Genomic DNA, 18,588 nt, shown 5'->3' on the forward strand with positions numbered 1-18,588 from the left:
AGAACATGGTCACTGAGACAGTTGGGAAGGTGGTGAGAGGAAACGTGAGAAGACAAAATGTGAAATTCATAAAGGGCCTGTGGCATTTCCAGTGTACAACTCCATGTGCACAGGAACAGTCAGAAACACTGTGCCACCTTGTCATGGAAAGGCCATCCCTTTATTGAATAATATAAAGCCCCTCTGATAGATATAAATAATTGAAACATACAGAAAAAAATGAAAATAAATGTCTCTGAAAACTAATGTTCTCAGGGAGACACCCTACTGACCTCACTCGGAAATCCATTCGCCTCTACTGAGAAAGGTGCCATCTGGCCCAGGGTATAGTTCTGAGATATATAATTAATGGGACTGAATGGTTTCCCAGAATTCCCTGTGGCCTAGTCCCCGTGGTTGACATCATCAAGCAGGCCCTAATTTGTCCATCTTGAGCACTTTCACACAATACACAGTTGGTTTTTAAAGACACTATTAAATGTTTTTGCATCTCTGCCTGTAGAAAACCCCAGAGACACAATCACACTCCTCTCATAATAAACAGTTCTCAGTCAGGAACCAGGCTATGAGGTCTGATGATTTATTTTCAGTACTGAGGTAGAGTCTGGGGCCTTCCACAGCACAGACAAGACTCTACCACTGACCTATACCCTTAGCCTCCAATTATAGATTTCAAATGAATGGGAAATTAATAATTATAAGGACCACTACATGACATCCTCTAAACAGGACTACTTACCAAAAGAGCAATTTTTAATAGAAAAGGGAACTATTCAGTTCTGTTTTATTAACAACTCAGGAAAAAACAAAACAAAACAAAAAACTCCATTTTTTTCTAACTGCAGTAGAACAGGATTCCAGACTCTCCCACAGGCCCCCAAAACAGAGAAGGAATATTTCTGATGGTCTAATAATGACAGTTATAGCATCCTAGCAACAAGGCTTTAATGAAAAATGTCAATCAAGAGTAATTCACACAGAGTATACACTGTTCTCAAACAGTTGCCTAATAATAAATTTAATTAAAAGTAAGAAATTATAACATTATGTTCATCAAATATGTGGATGCACATCAATAAATGTTACAATAAAACAGTTACTGCAGCACTCTATACTACTACAAAAATAGCCATCGAGGGCCTAACATACAATATGACAATAAGGCTTTACTTCTTGCAAGCTGTGTATCTTTCAGTGACATTCTCCCAGTTGATCACATTCCAAATAGCTTTCAGATAATCAGGTCTGACGTTTTTATACTGAAGGTAATAAGCATGTTCCCACACGTCAATCCCCAGCAGTGGAATAAGGCCTATCAAGAAGAGGGAAAAATATTACTATTTAAAACAGCATCATCCACTTGTTTCTTATGTAATAAAAATTTGTGTAAGAATGACTATTACCACAAAAACATTTTAAATTTTTATTTTAGAAGAAAACGTAATAAATAAATGTATAACAGCCCCTGGAAAGTCAGTCAGACTACAGAATCTAATACCTGCCCTTAAGATATAGCAACAGATCGCCAGGCAGTGGTGGCGCACGCCTTTGATCCCAGCATTCTGTGAGTTCGAGGCCAGCCTGGTCTATAGAGCGAGATCCAGGACAGGCACCAACTACATGGAAAAAACCTGTCTCGAAAAACCAAACAGAAAAAAAAAAAAAAAAAAACAAAGATAGCAACAGATCATCTAGTGTTGAGCCCCAGCCTTCCTCACGATGTCAGTCAGGAGCCACAGTGAGGCTCGCTGCCTAGGGGAGGGCTGAGGCTCTAGGCCTCCCTTCCAAGTTCTGAGCACCAGGGGGTGGGAGGGGAGAAGGCTGAGAAACACGTTCTACTCTCCAAGGGTGATTTTAGTTTTCTGGATGAGTCACTCAAAAGGTTAACAGGAAGCTAAACAGAGCTAAACAAGACCAAAGAAAAATGATCACTACCTTCAGAAATTAAATGGTGTAAATGAAGAACACATGTACAGGGGAGAGAGGGGGAGAGAGAGAGAGAGAGAGAGAGAGAGAGAGAGAGAGAGAGAGAGAGAGAGAGAGAGAGAGAGAGTGAGTGTGTGTGTGTGTGTGTGTGTGTGTGTGTGTGTGTGTTTTAATCCTCAAGCCAGATAAGGTGTTACAGGTCTGTGTTCCCACACATGGGAGACTGGGGCAAGAAGGTGTCAAGTAGGCCAGAGCAGCTGAGCAGCGAAGCAAGACTCTGTCCCAAGCCTTTCTATGAAAACATCCAGATCAGTTATGAGGAACACAACTCATTCCTAATAAAGTAGCAATACTTTGAATGACTTTTCATTCTAATCACTTTCAGTGTGGAGAGAAAGGACTATAGAAACCACAACCTCTCGGTGAGGGACCCTGAGAAGCAGACCTGACTCTGAAGAACTCACTGTACGTAAGTTTTTCATGGCTTTATCAGATTCTACCGCATCTTACTTCCCCTAAAAAAAATGTATGTATGTTCCTGGAAATCTGAGTACATGCAGAGAAGTGAGTGACATGGACAGGTGGGAAGAGGAGCCAAGAGTCACTGTCGGAGACATCACATCAGAGACGAGCCACAGCCCACCGCTGCACACCACGACACTCTGCCTCCTTCACTCCTCAGTGACATTTTATAAAGGACATCCATTAGGCCAGGGGAGAAGGAAGGACTGCTGAGCTGGGAGGTATGCAGGACCTGAGTTCCGGTTCCGGTTTAAGCATGATACTCACCAGAGGAGAGCACACGTTCCCAGGTCAGGCTCGGCCTCTATTTCTTCCTCCCCTCTTTCTGCTCATCTAATCTTAGGTTTTCACTGTAGTGTATATTATAATGAAAACTGACCCTAATTTTCTACAGGATGAAGCAGGACTTCTGATTACAACATTCTTATTAAGAAGCTGACAGAAATCACATCTGCTTATTTTATAAAATACAAGTTTTTATTATGAAGACTCTGGTATAATCTACTAACACTTGCTGAAATTATTACACATTCCTAGGTTTAAACTCTGCTAATTTACCTTATTTCTAGTTTAATCTTTCTAGAAAACCGTATCTCTAAAATGAAATGATAGTTTTACAGCTTACCTGTGGTTCCTTGCAATGGGTCCTGGTTAGAGCAGGCAGCAATCTGTAGGCGACCTTGCTCCTTATTGAAGCCAAGCCAGCCCCAGCCTGAACCTTGAACTCCAACAGACACAGCTGTCAGCTTCTCCTTGAACTTCTCAAAAGACCCAAAGTCACGTTTGATAGCCTCCAGCAACTCTCCTGAAGGGGAAAGAAAAAAAACAAACAAACAGAAAAAGATTTCAAAAACTACAACAAAATGTTAATGTTCATAACACGAAAATATTCTTGTCAAAGGACCAGCTGGACAACACCAGTCAGAAGATACAGACAACCAGGGAGTCTATGTAACCCAGTGTTCCTGCTCCCAGTGCCAGACAGAGTTTCCATTTGAATCATTTTTAATGAAGGCTGATTCGTGCAGCTAGTTTAACCAAGAAAGAAAGGACGTTCGCCATTGGCTTTCTTTCTTTCTTTCTTTCTTTCTTTCTTTCTTTCTTTCTTTCTTTCTTTCTTTCTTTCTTTCTTCTCTCTCTCTCTCTCTCTCTCTCTCTCTCTCTCTCTCTCTCTCTCTCTCTCTTTCTTTCTTTCTTTCTTTCTGTTTTTCCCATTTGAGTCTTGACTTTGATGTCCCTCATCCTATGTCCCCACTTAGAAATTGAAGTTACTGCTGTAGTCAGTGTTCTCCAAGCCTAGATCTTCCATCTTTATCATACTGTTTTTTAAAAGAATTCTTCTCTTTTGCACTTGAGCTAATGGTGCACTTAAGAGGGCTGGAGCATAGCTCTGTGAAGACCTGACTGGCATTCGTGAAGCCCTGGATTTGACCCACAAAGTAAGGGAAAGAGAAGAGGCGGTGAGGGGGGAAAATACACACACACAGGATAACCTGCCCTCAAACTTCTGATTCCCCTGCCTCCACCTCACAGTGCTGGGACTGCAGGCATGGACTACCCCATCCCCAGCTCAATCTTTTATTCTGTAGCAATATAGAATTAATTCTGCATTAAGCATATGAACTGAACCAAATGGGTCCAACACCTCACTTCTCTCATTCTGTTGACCAAAAGTAATTATCTTTTACAAACACAGCTAATGCATCAAGTGGTACAAACTGTGCAACAGAAACATCAACACCACTGACTGACCTCAGCACACTTTGAATCTGGTCACAGCCAATACCCCACAAGTGCCAAGTCATGGTCTGAAGCGCTTAGGAATGAGGAGGTGAGCTTATGCGTGAATGAGGAAGACCGGCTGCCTTTTTTTTTAGCAATGGTTAGAAAGAAAAAACTTGAACAACAGGAGTCTGGGAATGTACCTCAGTAGCAGAAGGTTGACCTAGCATGTGGAAAACCAGGGTTCAATGCCCACCACCACCACCACAGAGTTGGGGGTCAGAAAGAACCAACAAAACCAGACACTCAGGGCATATGCAACAGGGGGAAGAAATCAGGAGATCTATGCTATAGCCCACACCTTCCCTAATGAGAAGGTAACTGAAATCACCTGAGCCTCCACAAGGCACACACGGCGACAGAAGAACTGCGCCAATCATATGGATAGGGGGTATAATTATCTAATGTCTTACAGAAAACATAATGTATAGAGTGGCTAAGGGTTTGTGTTTGTTTAAAGACAAGTAGACAGTGCACGCCCTTCATTGCCCAAGTGTTTCTTCTTGTTGTTTTCGCTTTTATTTTCATGGAAAACTTGCTTTTCTGGGACAAATGACTTTTTATATTAGGAATAATAAACAAAGGCACTATTCCAAGCACTTTCCATACATTTCTGAAAGAAGCCCCGTAATTACCCCTGTATCACCGAGGTGCATCAAGTACAGTACAAAAGGCTGGGTGTCTTACTCCAGGGGGTCCAGACTAGAAGTGGAAAGTTCATCTTTTCTAAGTATTAGTTTTGTCCAGGCTTTCCCTAACACTTATCCTAGGAGAGGGCAGTGCATGGTGTGTGTGTGTGTGTGTGTGTGTGTGTGTGTGTGTGTGTGTGTGTGAGAGAGAGAGAGAGAGAGAGAGAGAGAGAGAAACTAGGTGACAGAATTCCCTGGACACATTCTCTACTCCTCCTCCCTTTGAAACTTAACAACCTATCATGCCCTAACTATACAAAATAAACCAATATGATGACTCAGGGAGAATCTAGGTAACAAAAAAATGGACAGTCCTCTGGGGGCAAAGGTCAGAGGGCACATACTTGGCACACAGAAGAGACTGGGTTCAATCCCCAGAATAAAAAGAGAGGCAGACAGACAGGGGTGAAGGGGTGGGAAGGGGGGGGGGGGACACACTAGGCGGCTCAGAGAGCAGCAGCACTTGCTCTACAAGCCTAGTAAGGTAGAAAGAGAAAACCAGCTCCACCATGCTGTCCTGAGACACCTCTAATCATCATGCACAGGTATACACACAATAAGAATAAACAAATAAAATAATGATAAAAATATAATTTTAGCCAAGTATGGTGGCACACAACTTTAATCCCAGCAGGTAGATCTCTGTGAGTTTGAGGCCAACCTAGTCCTAACCTACATAGAGGGTTCCAGCCATAGACACACAGAGACAATATCTCAAAAAAATAGATAAATAAATAAATTTCTAAAGACTATCTATATAAAGTTCCAGACCAGACAGCTACACAGAAAAACCCTGCTTTTAAAGAAAAAACATTAAGGGGGAAAAACAAACCCAACAATCATTTCTACTGTACACCAAATATACAGCTGTACCAGCACATACCAACCTTTGGGTTCTCCACCTCCTTTAGGGCTCAGGTTTGTCCAGAAAATGCTATGATTAATATGTCCCCCACCATTGAACTTCAATGCAGGCTGAAGGGCAACCTGAGTCGTAACATCCCCTGAAATAGAAAACACAAACACCTATTAAAAATTCTTCTTCTCCAGGCAGATCTCTGAGTTCAAGGCCAGCCTGGTCCACAGGGCAAGTTTCAGGACAGCCAGAGAAAACCTGAGAACCACAGAGAAAACCTGTCTCAAAAAGTTAATGAAAAAGAAAAACTGAAAAAAGTCTTCCTCTCTAAGCCTGCAATGGAGTATTCAGGCATTACAATAAAACATAGCTCTTTTTCAGCAGCACTCACTAAACAAATAAAGCTCTAACTACACACACACACACACACACACACTCACGCTCACAAAAAAAGGATTAAAATTAAGATGTTTTTACAACACTCAGGAAAGTTTCCCAAGTGTCAGATGTCACCTTGAAGGAAGTGCTTTCCCAACTGGGATATTCCCGCCTCACCATTACCTCATCCTTCCCGCAGTGGTTATTTCCTAAATCAGAGTCTTTTCCCGTATTCAAGGTTCATGTGATTTGCTTATTGCAAGTAAATCTTCCAGAATGTGGAAATCTCCTCTTCTTGGTTTGGCCATTTACCTCAAACACAGTCATGCTGAAATACCACACTTCTCCACTAGATGCCCTAGTCAACCAGACGTCACTGACATGTTAGTCAACCAATTTCTCAGATCTGAGGGTCAATAAAAGTACATTTAAGGAAAGGTAAATCTTATCATGTAGTTTTTCAAGCAACACAGCTAATCCAGAGGCATGATTACCAATTATTTTCCTTGTAAAAACTACTAATAGATTAAAAAGACAGAATTCTATTTTGACTAGCCATTAAAACAGTATTCCCAGGAGTTGTGGTTGGCTCAACAGGTTAAAAAAAGAAAAGCTGTTGCCAGGAAAACGTGACAACCTGACCTGAGCAGACAATCTGAGTTCAGTTCTTGGATCCCACAGTAGAAAGAGAGCATCAACTCCCAAAAACTCTCCTCTGACCCCTCCCAGCTGGGTGTGTCACTCATGCATACACACACACACACACACACACACACACACACACACACACACGATGTCTACTACCACAACATTGCCCTATACATCTTCCAGGGGCAAACACAAAAGTCCACATACTATGGATTTTGTTTGCTGAGCTCTTAAAAATATAAATAAATAAACTTAACTATTTTTCCATTTTTGTGACAGATACTGCTTACCACAAAATAGGTATTTTCCTTGTGAACTTTGACCCCAAAGTTAAATCAGGAAAAAAAGTACCAAGTCTAGTCGGTGCTGGCCCACTAACTTAAGCGCTGACTCTCCCACAATTAGTAAAAGGTGTGACATAGGAATTCCGCGGGGGCATCTCTGGGGACCAGGGAGCCCAAGTCCTAGACTGAACAATCCTACTGTTGTCCAAAACAACGACGACGCGGGCTGCAAGTCTCCGGATGCCACTTCAGACCCTCTCCCGCACCTGCGGCCAGGCCACCGGCGGATGCTGCCAAGCCCCAGCCACTTCTATAGCCACCAGCCACCCTGCCACCCTGCCACTCAAGGGCACCCGGCTGACCCAGCCTGGGCACTCTCAGCCCTCTCGCAAGTGGCTGCCAAGGCTACCTGAAAAAGCAAACTTTCCCAAAGCCACGTTATGTAACAACCGCAGATTTTTTTTTTTTTTTAACCATCCACAGGCAAAACAAAAATCATCAATATTCATTATGCAAAAAGCAGTGGCGTCCGGGAGCTGTCTTTTTTTTTTCAAGGACTCCCGGTGGACCGATGCTGGCTGGCAACACGGGTGACAAGGACGGACGCACAACAGTAAAGCGTATCTATCGGGTACTTGTGCGAGGTCCTGCGTTTTCCGGGATAGGAAAGGACGTTTATGCAAACCAACGGGGGGAGGCACTCTCCTGCATCGAAACCGACCGACCAGGGTCTGGAAAGCGGGGAGCAGGTGGGAAGCGGTGTCCCCACGGGGGGTGGGGGGGCGACCCTTGGGCAGGGGCCTCCCTCGCACCTACCCTTGGCCAGGGCCTCGCGGTACTTCTCCTCGGTGACGTTCAGGTTGTTCACGTAGGCCGCGTGGTGCTTGCTGTGGTGCAGCTGCATGATCTGCGCGTTGATGTGCGGCTCCAGCGCGCCGTAGTCGTAGGGCAGGTCCGGAAGGCTGTGCTTGTGCCGGCGGCAGCCCGCGGCACCGGCCGCCGGGGCCGGGGCCAGGGCCAGCCTCCTGCCCGCGCTGAGGGGGACACGGAGGACGCCGCGTCACGACACCGACACCGCGAACCGGCCCACCCCCGCCGCCCCGGGACCCCACCCCACACCCCACGGGGGACCCCGCGGCCCCGGGCCCCGCCGCTCACCTGCACGCCGCCCGACACAACATGCTGAGGGCGTCCACGGCCTCCGCTCTCCTCCGAACGCGGCCGTTCGCTCTCAAGCGCGCCTCGGCTCTGCGCCGTCCGCACCGCGGCCGCAAGGACAGCGCGAGCCGGAGCCGGCGTCCCTGCCGGCCGCGCCCATCAGCGGAGGGGAGGACGGCGACGCGGGCGGCGCGGCCCGAGACTACGCGGCGCCCCGAGGACGCCCGCGCTCCCCCCCCGCGCGGAGTTGGTACGGCCCGCGAGCATGCCGCGGCCCCGCCCCCATCGTGGCCACGCCCCGTCCCTGGCGCCGGCCCCGCCCTCTCTAGGTCCGCCCCGCCCAGCCTGGGCTGTGGGCTCTGGTGCCTCCCCCTCCTCTTCCACGCTCGCCGACCCCGGGAAGTCCCCGAGATCGTCCTCCGGGAAGCCACGGCCCTGCTGCTGGTCAGAGCCATGGTGTAACCAGGGCCCCCTCTGACTCAATTACTTGTGCCCGGAATGACCTTCCCTGAGGCCTTCTCCAGGCCGGAGTCGGGACCGCAGCCAGGTGTCTTGATCTCCCACCGGCTGACCTCACCTTCAGTCAGGTCGCAAGTTTGCAAGTGTTCATCTTTGCAAGTGTACCCCTGCCATTGGCATGACTAACTCCAGGTGCAGCTTGCCAAGCCTCGCAGTTAACGTGCAAGAGTCGGGATTAGAACTCTCAAGTTCATCTTTCCGAAATCCTGCTTGCTGACCTGTTCCCTGCACGTTCTGTGTATTTGATGACTTCCAAAACCAACTGCTCAACCAAATGTAAAAAAAAGGACATTGTTTCCCTTTGTGGCCTTATATAGTCTAAGAAGCTGTGGCTATCAAATGTTTTCGTAACAATTACACATAGAATTAAAGGCAGCCTTCCTCTGCCACGGATAGGCTTTGGATTTAGGCCTTCGTTTGTTAGAACACTATCAAAAAAAAACAGGAGGCCAGTGGCTACGTGGTTTTCTTCCGCCCCCTTTGCAGCCCTCCCAAGGATGACTGGGCTTGGGGTCAGAGGAATTCCGGAGGATGCTTTCAGGCAGAGAGAAACTTGTTCACAGGCCTCAGGAGAAGTGCCGAGTGCCTGTGCTTGGGTGAAAGAGACTGAGACCAGGGTTGTGTTACGGATTCCTTTAAAATTCAAAAATCTAGCCGGGTGGCGGCGGCGGCGGCGGCGCAGGCCTTTATTCCCAGCACTCAGGAAGCAGAGGCAGGCACATCTCTGTGCGTTTGAGGCCAGCCTGGTCTACAAAGCAAGTTCCAGAACAAGACAGCCAGGATTGTTACACAGAGAAACCCTGTCTTGAAAAACAAAGCAAAAAAATTTTCAAAAAGCCTGTCAGTATGGTTGAAAACAAGTGGACCCATTAGCTGAGAAAAGGAAGTCCTGAAGGTATTCCTCTGACTAACACTGTTACCCTGAGGGGCAGGCTAGTCCGTTGCACGTGCTCGGATTTAAAATCTCTGCGTGAATAGATCTTAGCTGGGTCCTCTTCTGTTTTTTGGTTTTTGTTTTTTTTATTAATGTTTCAGGTTAGCATACAAAGTAGTGGGCTTGATTATGACTCTTTCATCTCTATTTCTTTTCAAGGATGTCTCAAATCTTACCCAGGCAGGAATCTAGGCGAAAATGACTTGTACCTGGCATTGATCATAATCTCCAGAGACACAGTTCCAAATGACATCATCCCAAATGCTGAAGTCCCAAAAGAACCAAATCCCTAAAATGTAAATTTTCTACAGTTACAATTCTGAAAGACTATAATGCTGAAATCCTGAAGCCAAAATTCCAAAAGTCTCAGTTTCCATGTTCTTTTTTTAAAGTAAAAGAGAGGTTTCATAAAATGGGTAAGAACCAAATTCTAAGGAAATTTCTAGTCACAGAATATAGATCGCAACAATTCGCAAATGTGCCACCTGCCCTGACATTCCTTCCAGCTGACAGAAGTTCAGATTTTCTGTCAGGAATCAAAGATACATTTGCAACAGGTAGGGGCCACTAGAAATGGGGGGGGGGAGGGCAAACTCCAGGTCCGTAACCGTTACCCATTAAAAGCATACTCTCAACACCACATGAGGCTGCGATGTTTACAGAGAAGGAGCTCCGATGACTTATCCAGCTGAAACTAGTGGGGTTCAAGATGGCTGTACCAAGGACAAAAACAAGACGGAACAGTTACAAGAAACCAGCAGAGAGAGGAATCCTCCCCCAAAACCCTCTAGCTTCAGTAACTCTCAGTTAATTTAACAATCATTAGTTCTGGAGACCACACATTGTTACTACTGAGCAACACGTTGTTAGTTTCCTGCTAACCTTGACATGTGGATTTTGAGAACCATCGCCTAGGCAACTTTTGCTAAAAACCCTGACTCTTTACCAAAGTCTGCCCACCCAATGGGTGACTTCAATGGCATCAAAGGTTTGCATCTCTGTCTTTGTATTCTGTGTGCCCCTTCTGTCCTAACTTGAGAGTCAGACTCAGCTCAGCCTGTCGGCCATTGGAGAAATGTTTTGTTGAAGACCATGGTGCAGTGTGAACTTGACCTACTGCCCTCTGGAGCAGTTGTGTGGTTCTTCTGCCCCAACCTGCCTTTCTCTGGATCTCAAGCACTTGTCCTTCAGCCTTAGTGTATGGTCCAAACCAAAGCAGGAGGCTAAGATATTTATGCAAGACAATGATGTCAGGAAAGACTCAGCAGTTCCTGTTTGGCCTCTGCCTGTCATTCTGGAAACCTCAAGACCAGTGGTTGCACACAAGAGCATCTTTTGAAACTGCTTATGACTAGTGGACAATTACCAAACTTGAGTCTCCCCTCACCCACAACTCAGTAAAGGCGTTGCTGCTGTTCACTGTTAGTTTTTTTCCTCAGTCACCACTGTCTCCCTTTGGCTTAAACTGAAGTTGGCCAGCTTAGGCTGATGTCCCAAAAAGGGGGACTTGCCTGTCTTCCCATTTGCAGTATTTGAAGAAATCTCCTCCTCTGCCTCCAGAGGGCTTGGAGTACAGGCGTGCACCACCACATCTAGCTGCTTGGTCTCACTGGGTACTTGGGTCACGAACTGGTTGCAAAATAATTCTACATGTGGGATGAAAAGACACACAGGGATGCTGTTCAGTCACCACGGCTGCTTCCTCCAAATCTGTACTCTCACAATGCATGTGAAATGCACCTCACACCCAAAAGGTAGAACGCAACCCTGTCTTCCCACCCCTTTTTTGTATGTAGATGGTGTATGTACATGTTCATATGGGTGTATACATATGTGTCTGTGGGTGCTGTTCTCATGGAGTCCAGAGATCAGTATCAGGTATCTTCCTAAATCGGTCTCTGCCTTATTTCCAGAGACAAGATCTCTCACTGATGCTGGAGCTCATCAATTCCCGGGGTACTCATCTGTCTCCACCGCTACCCCAATAGCGCAGGACTTACAGCCAGGCACCACCACACCCGGCTTTTATATGGGTGCTGGGGATCTGAACTCAGGTCCTCACCCACTGAGCCACCTCCCAGCCACCTCCCTTATCCGTGTGTGTGTGTGTGTGTGTGTGTGTGTGTGTGTGTGTGTGTGTGTGTGGTTTTAATGTGCAGCCCAGTCCAGATGCCTTGAACTCCCAATCCTCCTGCCTTGGCGTCCAGAGGGATGGGATTGCCGAGGTGTGCCACCATGCTCAGCTGTCAAACCTTTCTCGTTGATATACAGCCTATGGTTTTAAACTCGCTCCAACTGCCTCTGTGCACCTTTCCCACTTAGGCCTGCCATCACAGTTCCTGGCTTCTCTGTTTCTTGCATTTAACTCAAGTCATTAGTTTTTTAACCTGAGGCTTGCTGCTGTCCCTTTGTTCTGACCTTGGGCCATATGTCCCTAGATTACATTTGCTTCTTTCCCAGCATCGGTGAAGACCCAGCCTCCTGTCTTTTCCTTTGACTGATCCCAGACCAGCTCTTCCCACCCTTGCAAGGAACCCAATAAACCAGAACAGAACCAAGGAAGGGTGAAAAGAAGGTTCATCCCGTGTTCAAAACCAACCAGCCCCTCCAAAAGCTCCCCCACTAAGGACTATGCAATGTCCCCTACCTCCCTTAGAGAACCTCACATCTATTACTACAATAAAAGTTATTTGGCTTCCATGTGGCCACCAGGTGGTATTCCTTCCCAGAGTACAGTACTATATAGACCTTCCAGGATAGTTTTGTTGAAAAAGTATGCCCAGTGACTACAATTCCATGTGCCTGGACTATGGATAGCCCTGTTCTGGTGTCTCAGTCAATAACCACACCTCACTGCTGTTGTTGGGTGAGTCACTGATTTTTTTTCCTCTGGTGTTTGGCAGTTAGGGTAGAAGTGTTATAGAAATAATATGCCCTCTCAGAGAGAAGTCACTGCATACACTTAGGGATTAATTAAGGAAAAGCTCTTTAATAGCCCTTGGCTTTCATAATGGCCAGCACAGACACAGCAATGTCCATAATGGCCTGACCCATAATGGTAAGCACAGGCAAAGTGAATTTTATGACAGCATGACTCATGGACCTTTGGTACTGGCTAGTTAATCATGGTGCTTCCAGGCATGAAATAGGTAAGAATCTTACTGCATTTTTGTTTGATTTGTATAAGCAGAAAAACTCTCAAAGGTTACATTGGATTGTGGCAAAAGGGAATCTTGACCTGTGACCCGATTTCTAGACTTGAGCCAGTTTGCAGACCCAGAACCCCTTGAATGAAGAGACGGCCAGGTTTCCCAGAGGAAACACCTTGATAAAATGCCTAAAGTTTTACTGTTAGCCTTTGTCCAGGGGGCTATCGAGAGGGCTCAGGGGTAAAAGTGCATACTATTCTTGCAAAGACCCCCACGTTAGATTGCTCACAGCTGTCAGTAACTCAGTGCCTCTGGCATCTGTGGGCACCTGCACCCATGCACATACCCACAGAGATACAAATAATTAAAGTAATAATAAACTCTAAAAATAAATATTACCTTTATGACTCAAAAATTTTGGATAATTAGATTTGCACTACAACCCTTTCTCGGATTATTTTATTAAATTGACAGTTTGCTTTATACAGTGACCACCAGAGGGCTCCACTATAAAGAATAGCAAGATTCACTCTTCAGTATTGGAGAATAGTCCAGGGAGTCATCCTTTGGTGCCACACCACAGCCCTTATTTCCCGGAGGTTTTTGTGAAAGTTTTAAAACACATTAATAATCTTTGTCTGAGTTGAGCATGTCATTGAGACTTACACTGGTTATTTTCTTTTTTCTCTCTCTCTCTCTTTTTCTTTTTCTTTTTTCCTTTTTTTTTTTTTTTTTTTTTTTTTTTTTTTTTTTTTTTTTTTTTTTTTTTGTCTGTGTGGCCCTGGCTGTCCTGGAACACGCTCTGTAGACCAGGTTGGCCTTGAACTCAGAGATCTGCCTGCCTGTGCCTCCCAAGTGCTGGGATTAAAGGCGTGCTACCACCACCCAGGTGGTGGTTATTTTCTAATTCTATCACTTATTATACATTTACTAGGGGATGCTCTATTTTAAAGGAAACCTTCCCAGGCTAGAGAGATGGTTCTATAGTTAAAGGCGAGGTTCATAACCAGAACATCAAGAAAATTTTTCCTTCATCTACTGGAGGTGAATCATTGCTCTATTGTTGTTGTTATTATTAGTGATTTTTGAGACAGGCTCTTTCTATGTAGCCCAGGCTATCCTGGAAGCTAGTATCCTCCCACTTGAGTGTACAGGAATGCATTATCAGGCCTGGTGCACAATTATTTAAGGCAGAATAAATGCTATTTTCTTAATAATTAATTTCCAGAGTAATACACTGACTTAATAGTCAATTCCGGTGGTGAAAGAATAGTTTCCTCGTATTCTTTCCTTCCAAGAATAACTATGGATTGTGGCTGGCTTGGGGTTTTTTTGAGGCAGGTCTTGCTAGGTAGCCCATGTTTCCCTCACATTTATAATCTCTGCCTCTGCTCCTGGGTTTGGGGATCACAAGTGTGCTGAAGTTTTCATGTACTCAGTATTTGCTATCAATTGTAATCATTTCTCTTCTGATGCTAAAATTGCCCCTAATTTGGCTTAAGGGTAATTCTCTAAGCTGATTCCTGTGATTTCAAATTTGACTTTTGGCACATATACTACATAATGGATAATGGCAAGACTATAAACTGTATAAAACAGAATTGTAACCTACACCCTGCAGCAAACTGTCTCAAGAAGTCAAAACCTTCCTGTCTCAAAAAAACAATACAAAACAAAACAAAAAAGTCAAAACTTTAGCAGTAACAGCCAGGGAAGCCACCCTGCTGTACCCAGGCTGGTAGGAAGTCAGTGTGCTCTCTACTCATAATTCAGGAAGCTAGACCATACCTCCTGTAACAATCAGTTCAAAACGCCCAGGACTTGATTAAACACTGACGCTTCCCCTAATTTTGTCTCCTGACTCCCATGTAAACCAGGGTGGCCTCAAACACCCTGTGAAGTTGAGGATGGCTTGATCCTCCTGCCTTTGCTTCCTGAGTGTGGTAGTTATAGGTGTGTAGCTCCACACCCAGGGTGTAAAGAGCTGGGGACTGAGCCTGAGGCTTCCTGTATACCAGGCACTCCACCAACTGAACTATGTCCCCAGCCCTTGTCTCCACTTTCAGCCTAGCCAACTATGCTCCTCTGAGGCAGACAAATGGGGTGATTGGCTTCCACCTAGTCACCGATCTCTTGCTGCCCGTGTCCAGACCCCAGTCGGGACACAGCTGAAGCAGCCCCTTTTCCCACTGGGAAGCCTCCTCTGCTTGCGCTGGAATCTCTGCGAACTCAAGTCATGACTTAGATGGACTCCTCCCTCCATGTACCAAACTCTCAAAACAGAGCCTCTGCTTACTAAATTTTTAATTTTTATTTTTGAGCCTTTGCTTTTCTCATTTGGTTTGTTGTGGTTTATTTGCAAACTTTATTGACATGTAACTTGCATGCAAGAAATGTGACCTTTTCGTGCCTGTTTGATTAGTTTTGGTGAGTATGCATATCTGAGTAACCAAGATAAAGAATAAACATGTAGCCTGGTTAACCACATACGGGTTACAACCCTAAGTTCCTTGATCTATCTTTTCAGTTACTTCCTCTTCTCTTCCCCTTCCTAGCGCCTGCTGATCTCAAGTCCATCATCACGGGTTAGTTTTGTCTTTCCCCCTAAATCCTGCGGCTGTATCTTACTAACTCAGACACTTCCTCTGCATTTAAGGCAGAACAAAGTATTTGACTTATGTCCCCCAGAACTGGAAGCAGGAGCTCCGGATTTTTTTCTTCTTCTTTTTTTAAAGTGGAAAATAGAACTTAAGGGCCAGAGAGATGGCTCGGCAGTGAAGTGTGCTTGGATGCTCCTCCAGAGATCCTGAGTTCAATTCCCAGAAACCACAGGGCAGCTCATGATCCAGTGCCCTCCCTCTTCTGGTGTGCAGGCATACATGCAGACAAAAAGCATGAATGAATTTAAAAGAAAAAAGAGGACAGAAGTTGCACACCAAGAGTGAGTGCTAGCTCTGCCTATCGCTACCAGTGGGGGAAACCATCCTGGACCGCCTGGGAGAATCTTTTTAGATTTATGTGTATAAATGTTTTGTCTGTCTGTATGTATGTGTACCGTGCCTGGGAGTTTTAAACTAAATGGCCATTACCTCAGGAAACCCCTTTAACACCTGGGAAGAAGGGACAATCCATCACCCTTCAAAGCCTTTTCAGTACACAAAATTAAAACATTTATCTTATTTTCTTAAATGGGCATATATCAATTATACAAAATAATGAGCTTCATTATATTTTTTAATTTATGTACACACCTATGTACCTGTGTGTGTGCCCACAGAGGCCAGACCAGGAGGTCAGATTCCCCTGGAGCTGGAGTTACATGTTGTTGTGAGTCTCCTGATGTGGGTGCTGGGAACTGAACTCAGGTCCTCCAGGAGAGCAACAAATGCTCTGAATCCACGAACGCTCTGGTGATCTCGTTATTTTCATGTGTGTATATTGTACTTTGATCCTATCTCCACCTCTTTACCAACGTTTTGTCCTTTCTCCCACTGGTCCCCTTAGGACACTAACTTTACAATGTGTTCAGGCAGCTGGAGAGACAGCTCAGGCGTTAGAGCACTGGCTGTTCTTCCAGAGAGGCAGGGGCAGTTCCCGCATCTCTAACTCCAGTTCCAGATCGGCCACTCTCTTCTGACTTCCACAGACATACATGCAGGCAAAACACTCACACATACAAAATAAAATTCTAAAATCTAAAAAAAAAATTTTTTTAATGTGTTCAGATATATGTATGTATGTGTGTGTGTGTGTGTGTGTGTGTGTGTGTGTGTGTGTGTGTGTGTGTGTTATGTTTGTGCACCACATGTATGCCTACAGAGACCAGAAGGGGGCATCAGACCCCCTGGAACTGGAGTTACAGACAGTTGTGAGCTGCCATGTGGGTGCTGGGAATTGAACCCAGGGCCTTTGAAAGAGCAAGTGCTCATAATCACTGAGCCATCTCTCCAGCCCCAAATTGACATTTCAAATTTAAACTTGGTTTTTCTGAACTTCTTTAGTTTTGTATCTCATTTTTTTTTTTTTTACACTGGACATCTTTGGAGAAGTAACATTAAAATATTTGTACTACAATATGCATAACTTCAAACCATAATTACATAACTTCAAAACCAACAATATTATGATTAATTATAAACCACTTAATGAAACTGAGTGATTATTACTTCTCATTTATAGGACAGACTTTCCTTTGTGTATCTCTTTTTTTTTTTAAATTATTATTATGTATACAGGAGAGGGCCCCAGATCTCATTACAGATGGTTGTGAGCCACCATGTGGGTGCTGGGAATTGAACTCAGGACCTCTGGAAGAGCAGTTGGTGCTCTTAACCTCTGAGCCATCTCTCCAGCCCCTCCTTTGTGTATCTCAGTTACACTATTTTACTTAGAGTGAATTAGTTTGTTTCAATTAGTTACTTTGGACTTCGGAGGGTTTTTTGTTTTACCTTTTGGCTATGTAAATTTTGAAAATTTAGATGTCTTGTTTCTACCTTTATCTCCTACATGCATCACGGTCTTTATGAGTAACTATTATGTTTCTGCAATATCCTTCCATCTTTCCAATGAATATGTGTATATGTATTTCTATACCTTGCTTTATTGGCTTAACAGAACCCAGGACTCATTCCAAAGTAACAGATAACTTTTGTTTTTTGAGACAGGTTTCTGTGTAACAGCTGTCCTGGAACTCGATCTGTAGAACAGGCTGGTCTTGAGATCCTCCTGCCTCTGCCTCCCCAGTGCTGGGATTTAAGGCGTGCGCCACCACGGCCGGTAACGCGTAACTATTAATGACTGCATCCCCACCCCCCCATCAGGAAATGGGATTTCAATGTATACTTCCATTATAAATAAAGTTGATCCTCCTTAAATGGTAAAGGATCTTTGTCTATGAGAATCATCTGTTCACGTCCTTCCCCGTTTTCTTTAGTTTTCCAAGGCCCCTGCGATGTAAACTGAAATATTCCCTAGCCTAGTGGGGCTACACCATGGCTCCTTTCATCATCTGGTCTATGTTGTAATCGCATCCTTGTAAATCACCTCGGCCAGGACACCTTCACTGGGGATTAGCAGTTCTCACAAAGCTGGCTAAGCCGACCAAGCCTGAGATCGGCTTTCCCGTCTGAGGCGTGCGGAAGAGACTGCCGAGGGCCGTCGTGCCTGCGGTAGCCGGGATGCCTGTCTAACTGGAGTGTGTTCCATTTACAGAACCTGTTCTCGGGCGGGCGCCCAGAACCCTCGCCCGGCTGCCTCCCCGGGCTTCCGGCGTGCGACCCGTCCTAGGGCTGCCCGTGCGCGCAGCCAGCCTGCTCCGGGACTCACGCCCAGAGACGCCCCGGGGGGAGCGAGCGGAGCGGGGCGAGCGGCTGTGGCTAAAGTCCCCCAAACTCAGAACGTGGGGGACCCCTCGGCGCCAAGCCGCTGTCTCCGCGTTCGGGCGCCGGCACGCGGAAGCATCCCGCGCGGGGCCGTGCACCCGGGACAGCCAATCGCGTAGCCGCCTGCTCGGATTCCTCCGCCCAGGCCGTGCGGCGGCCGCAGGTGGCCCGGCCGAGCGTGTCCAGCGGCGGCCGCCGTCCCGAGATGCCTCGCGGGTGACCTCCGACCTCGCGGGCCCGCCCTTCTCTCCGGCCGGCCGCTCCGCTCCGCTCCCCTCCCCAGCCCGGCCGAGCTTGCAGAGGCCCCCGCGGGGCAGGTGCGGGACTCCGCGGACGGTCGCCGTGCAGCGGCTGGCGGCGGC

The 18,588-nt window shown here is 46.0% G+C and overlaps 1 protein-coding gene across 1 annotated transcript; it reads right to left on the bottom strand.

Annotated features, from left to right (window-relative positions):
• Positions 1-928: 928 nt before the first annotated feature.
• On the bottom strand, positions 929-8,463 carry Sod2 (superoxide dismutase 2). The gene is made up of 5 exons (XM_006978039.4): positions 8,244-8,463; positions 7,902-8,119; positions 5,807-5,923; positions 3,074-3,253; positions 929-1,312 (listed from the first exon to the last, which is right to left on the bottom strand). The coding sequence occupies exons 1-5, from the start codon at positions 8,264-8,266 to the stop codon at positions 1,167-1,169; spliced, it is 684 nt and encodes a 227-aa protein (XP_006978101.2). The 5' UTR covers positions 8,267-8,463; the 3' UTR covers positions 929-1,166.
• Positions 8,464-18,588: the final 10,125 nt, after the last annotated feature.

The sequence above is a fragment of the Peromyscus maniculatus genome, chromosome 16, assembly GCF_049852395.1.
Source record: "Peromyscus maniculatus bairdii isolate BWxNUB_F1_BW_parent chromosome 16, HU_Pman_BW_mat_3.1, whole genome shotgun sequence".
Taxonomy (NCBI): domain Eukaryota; kingdom Metazoa; phylum Chordata; class Mammalia; order Rodentia; family Cricetidae; genus Peromyscus; species Peromyscus maniculatus.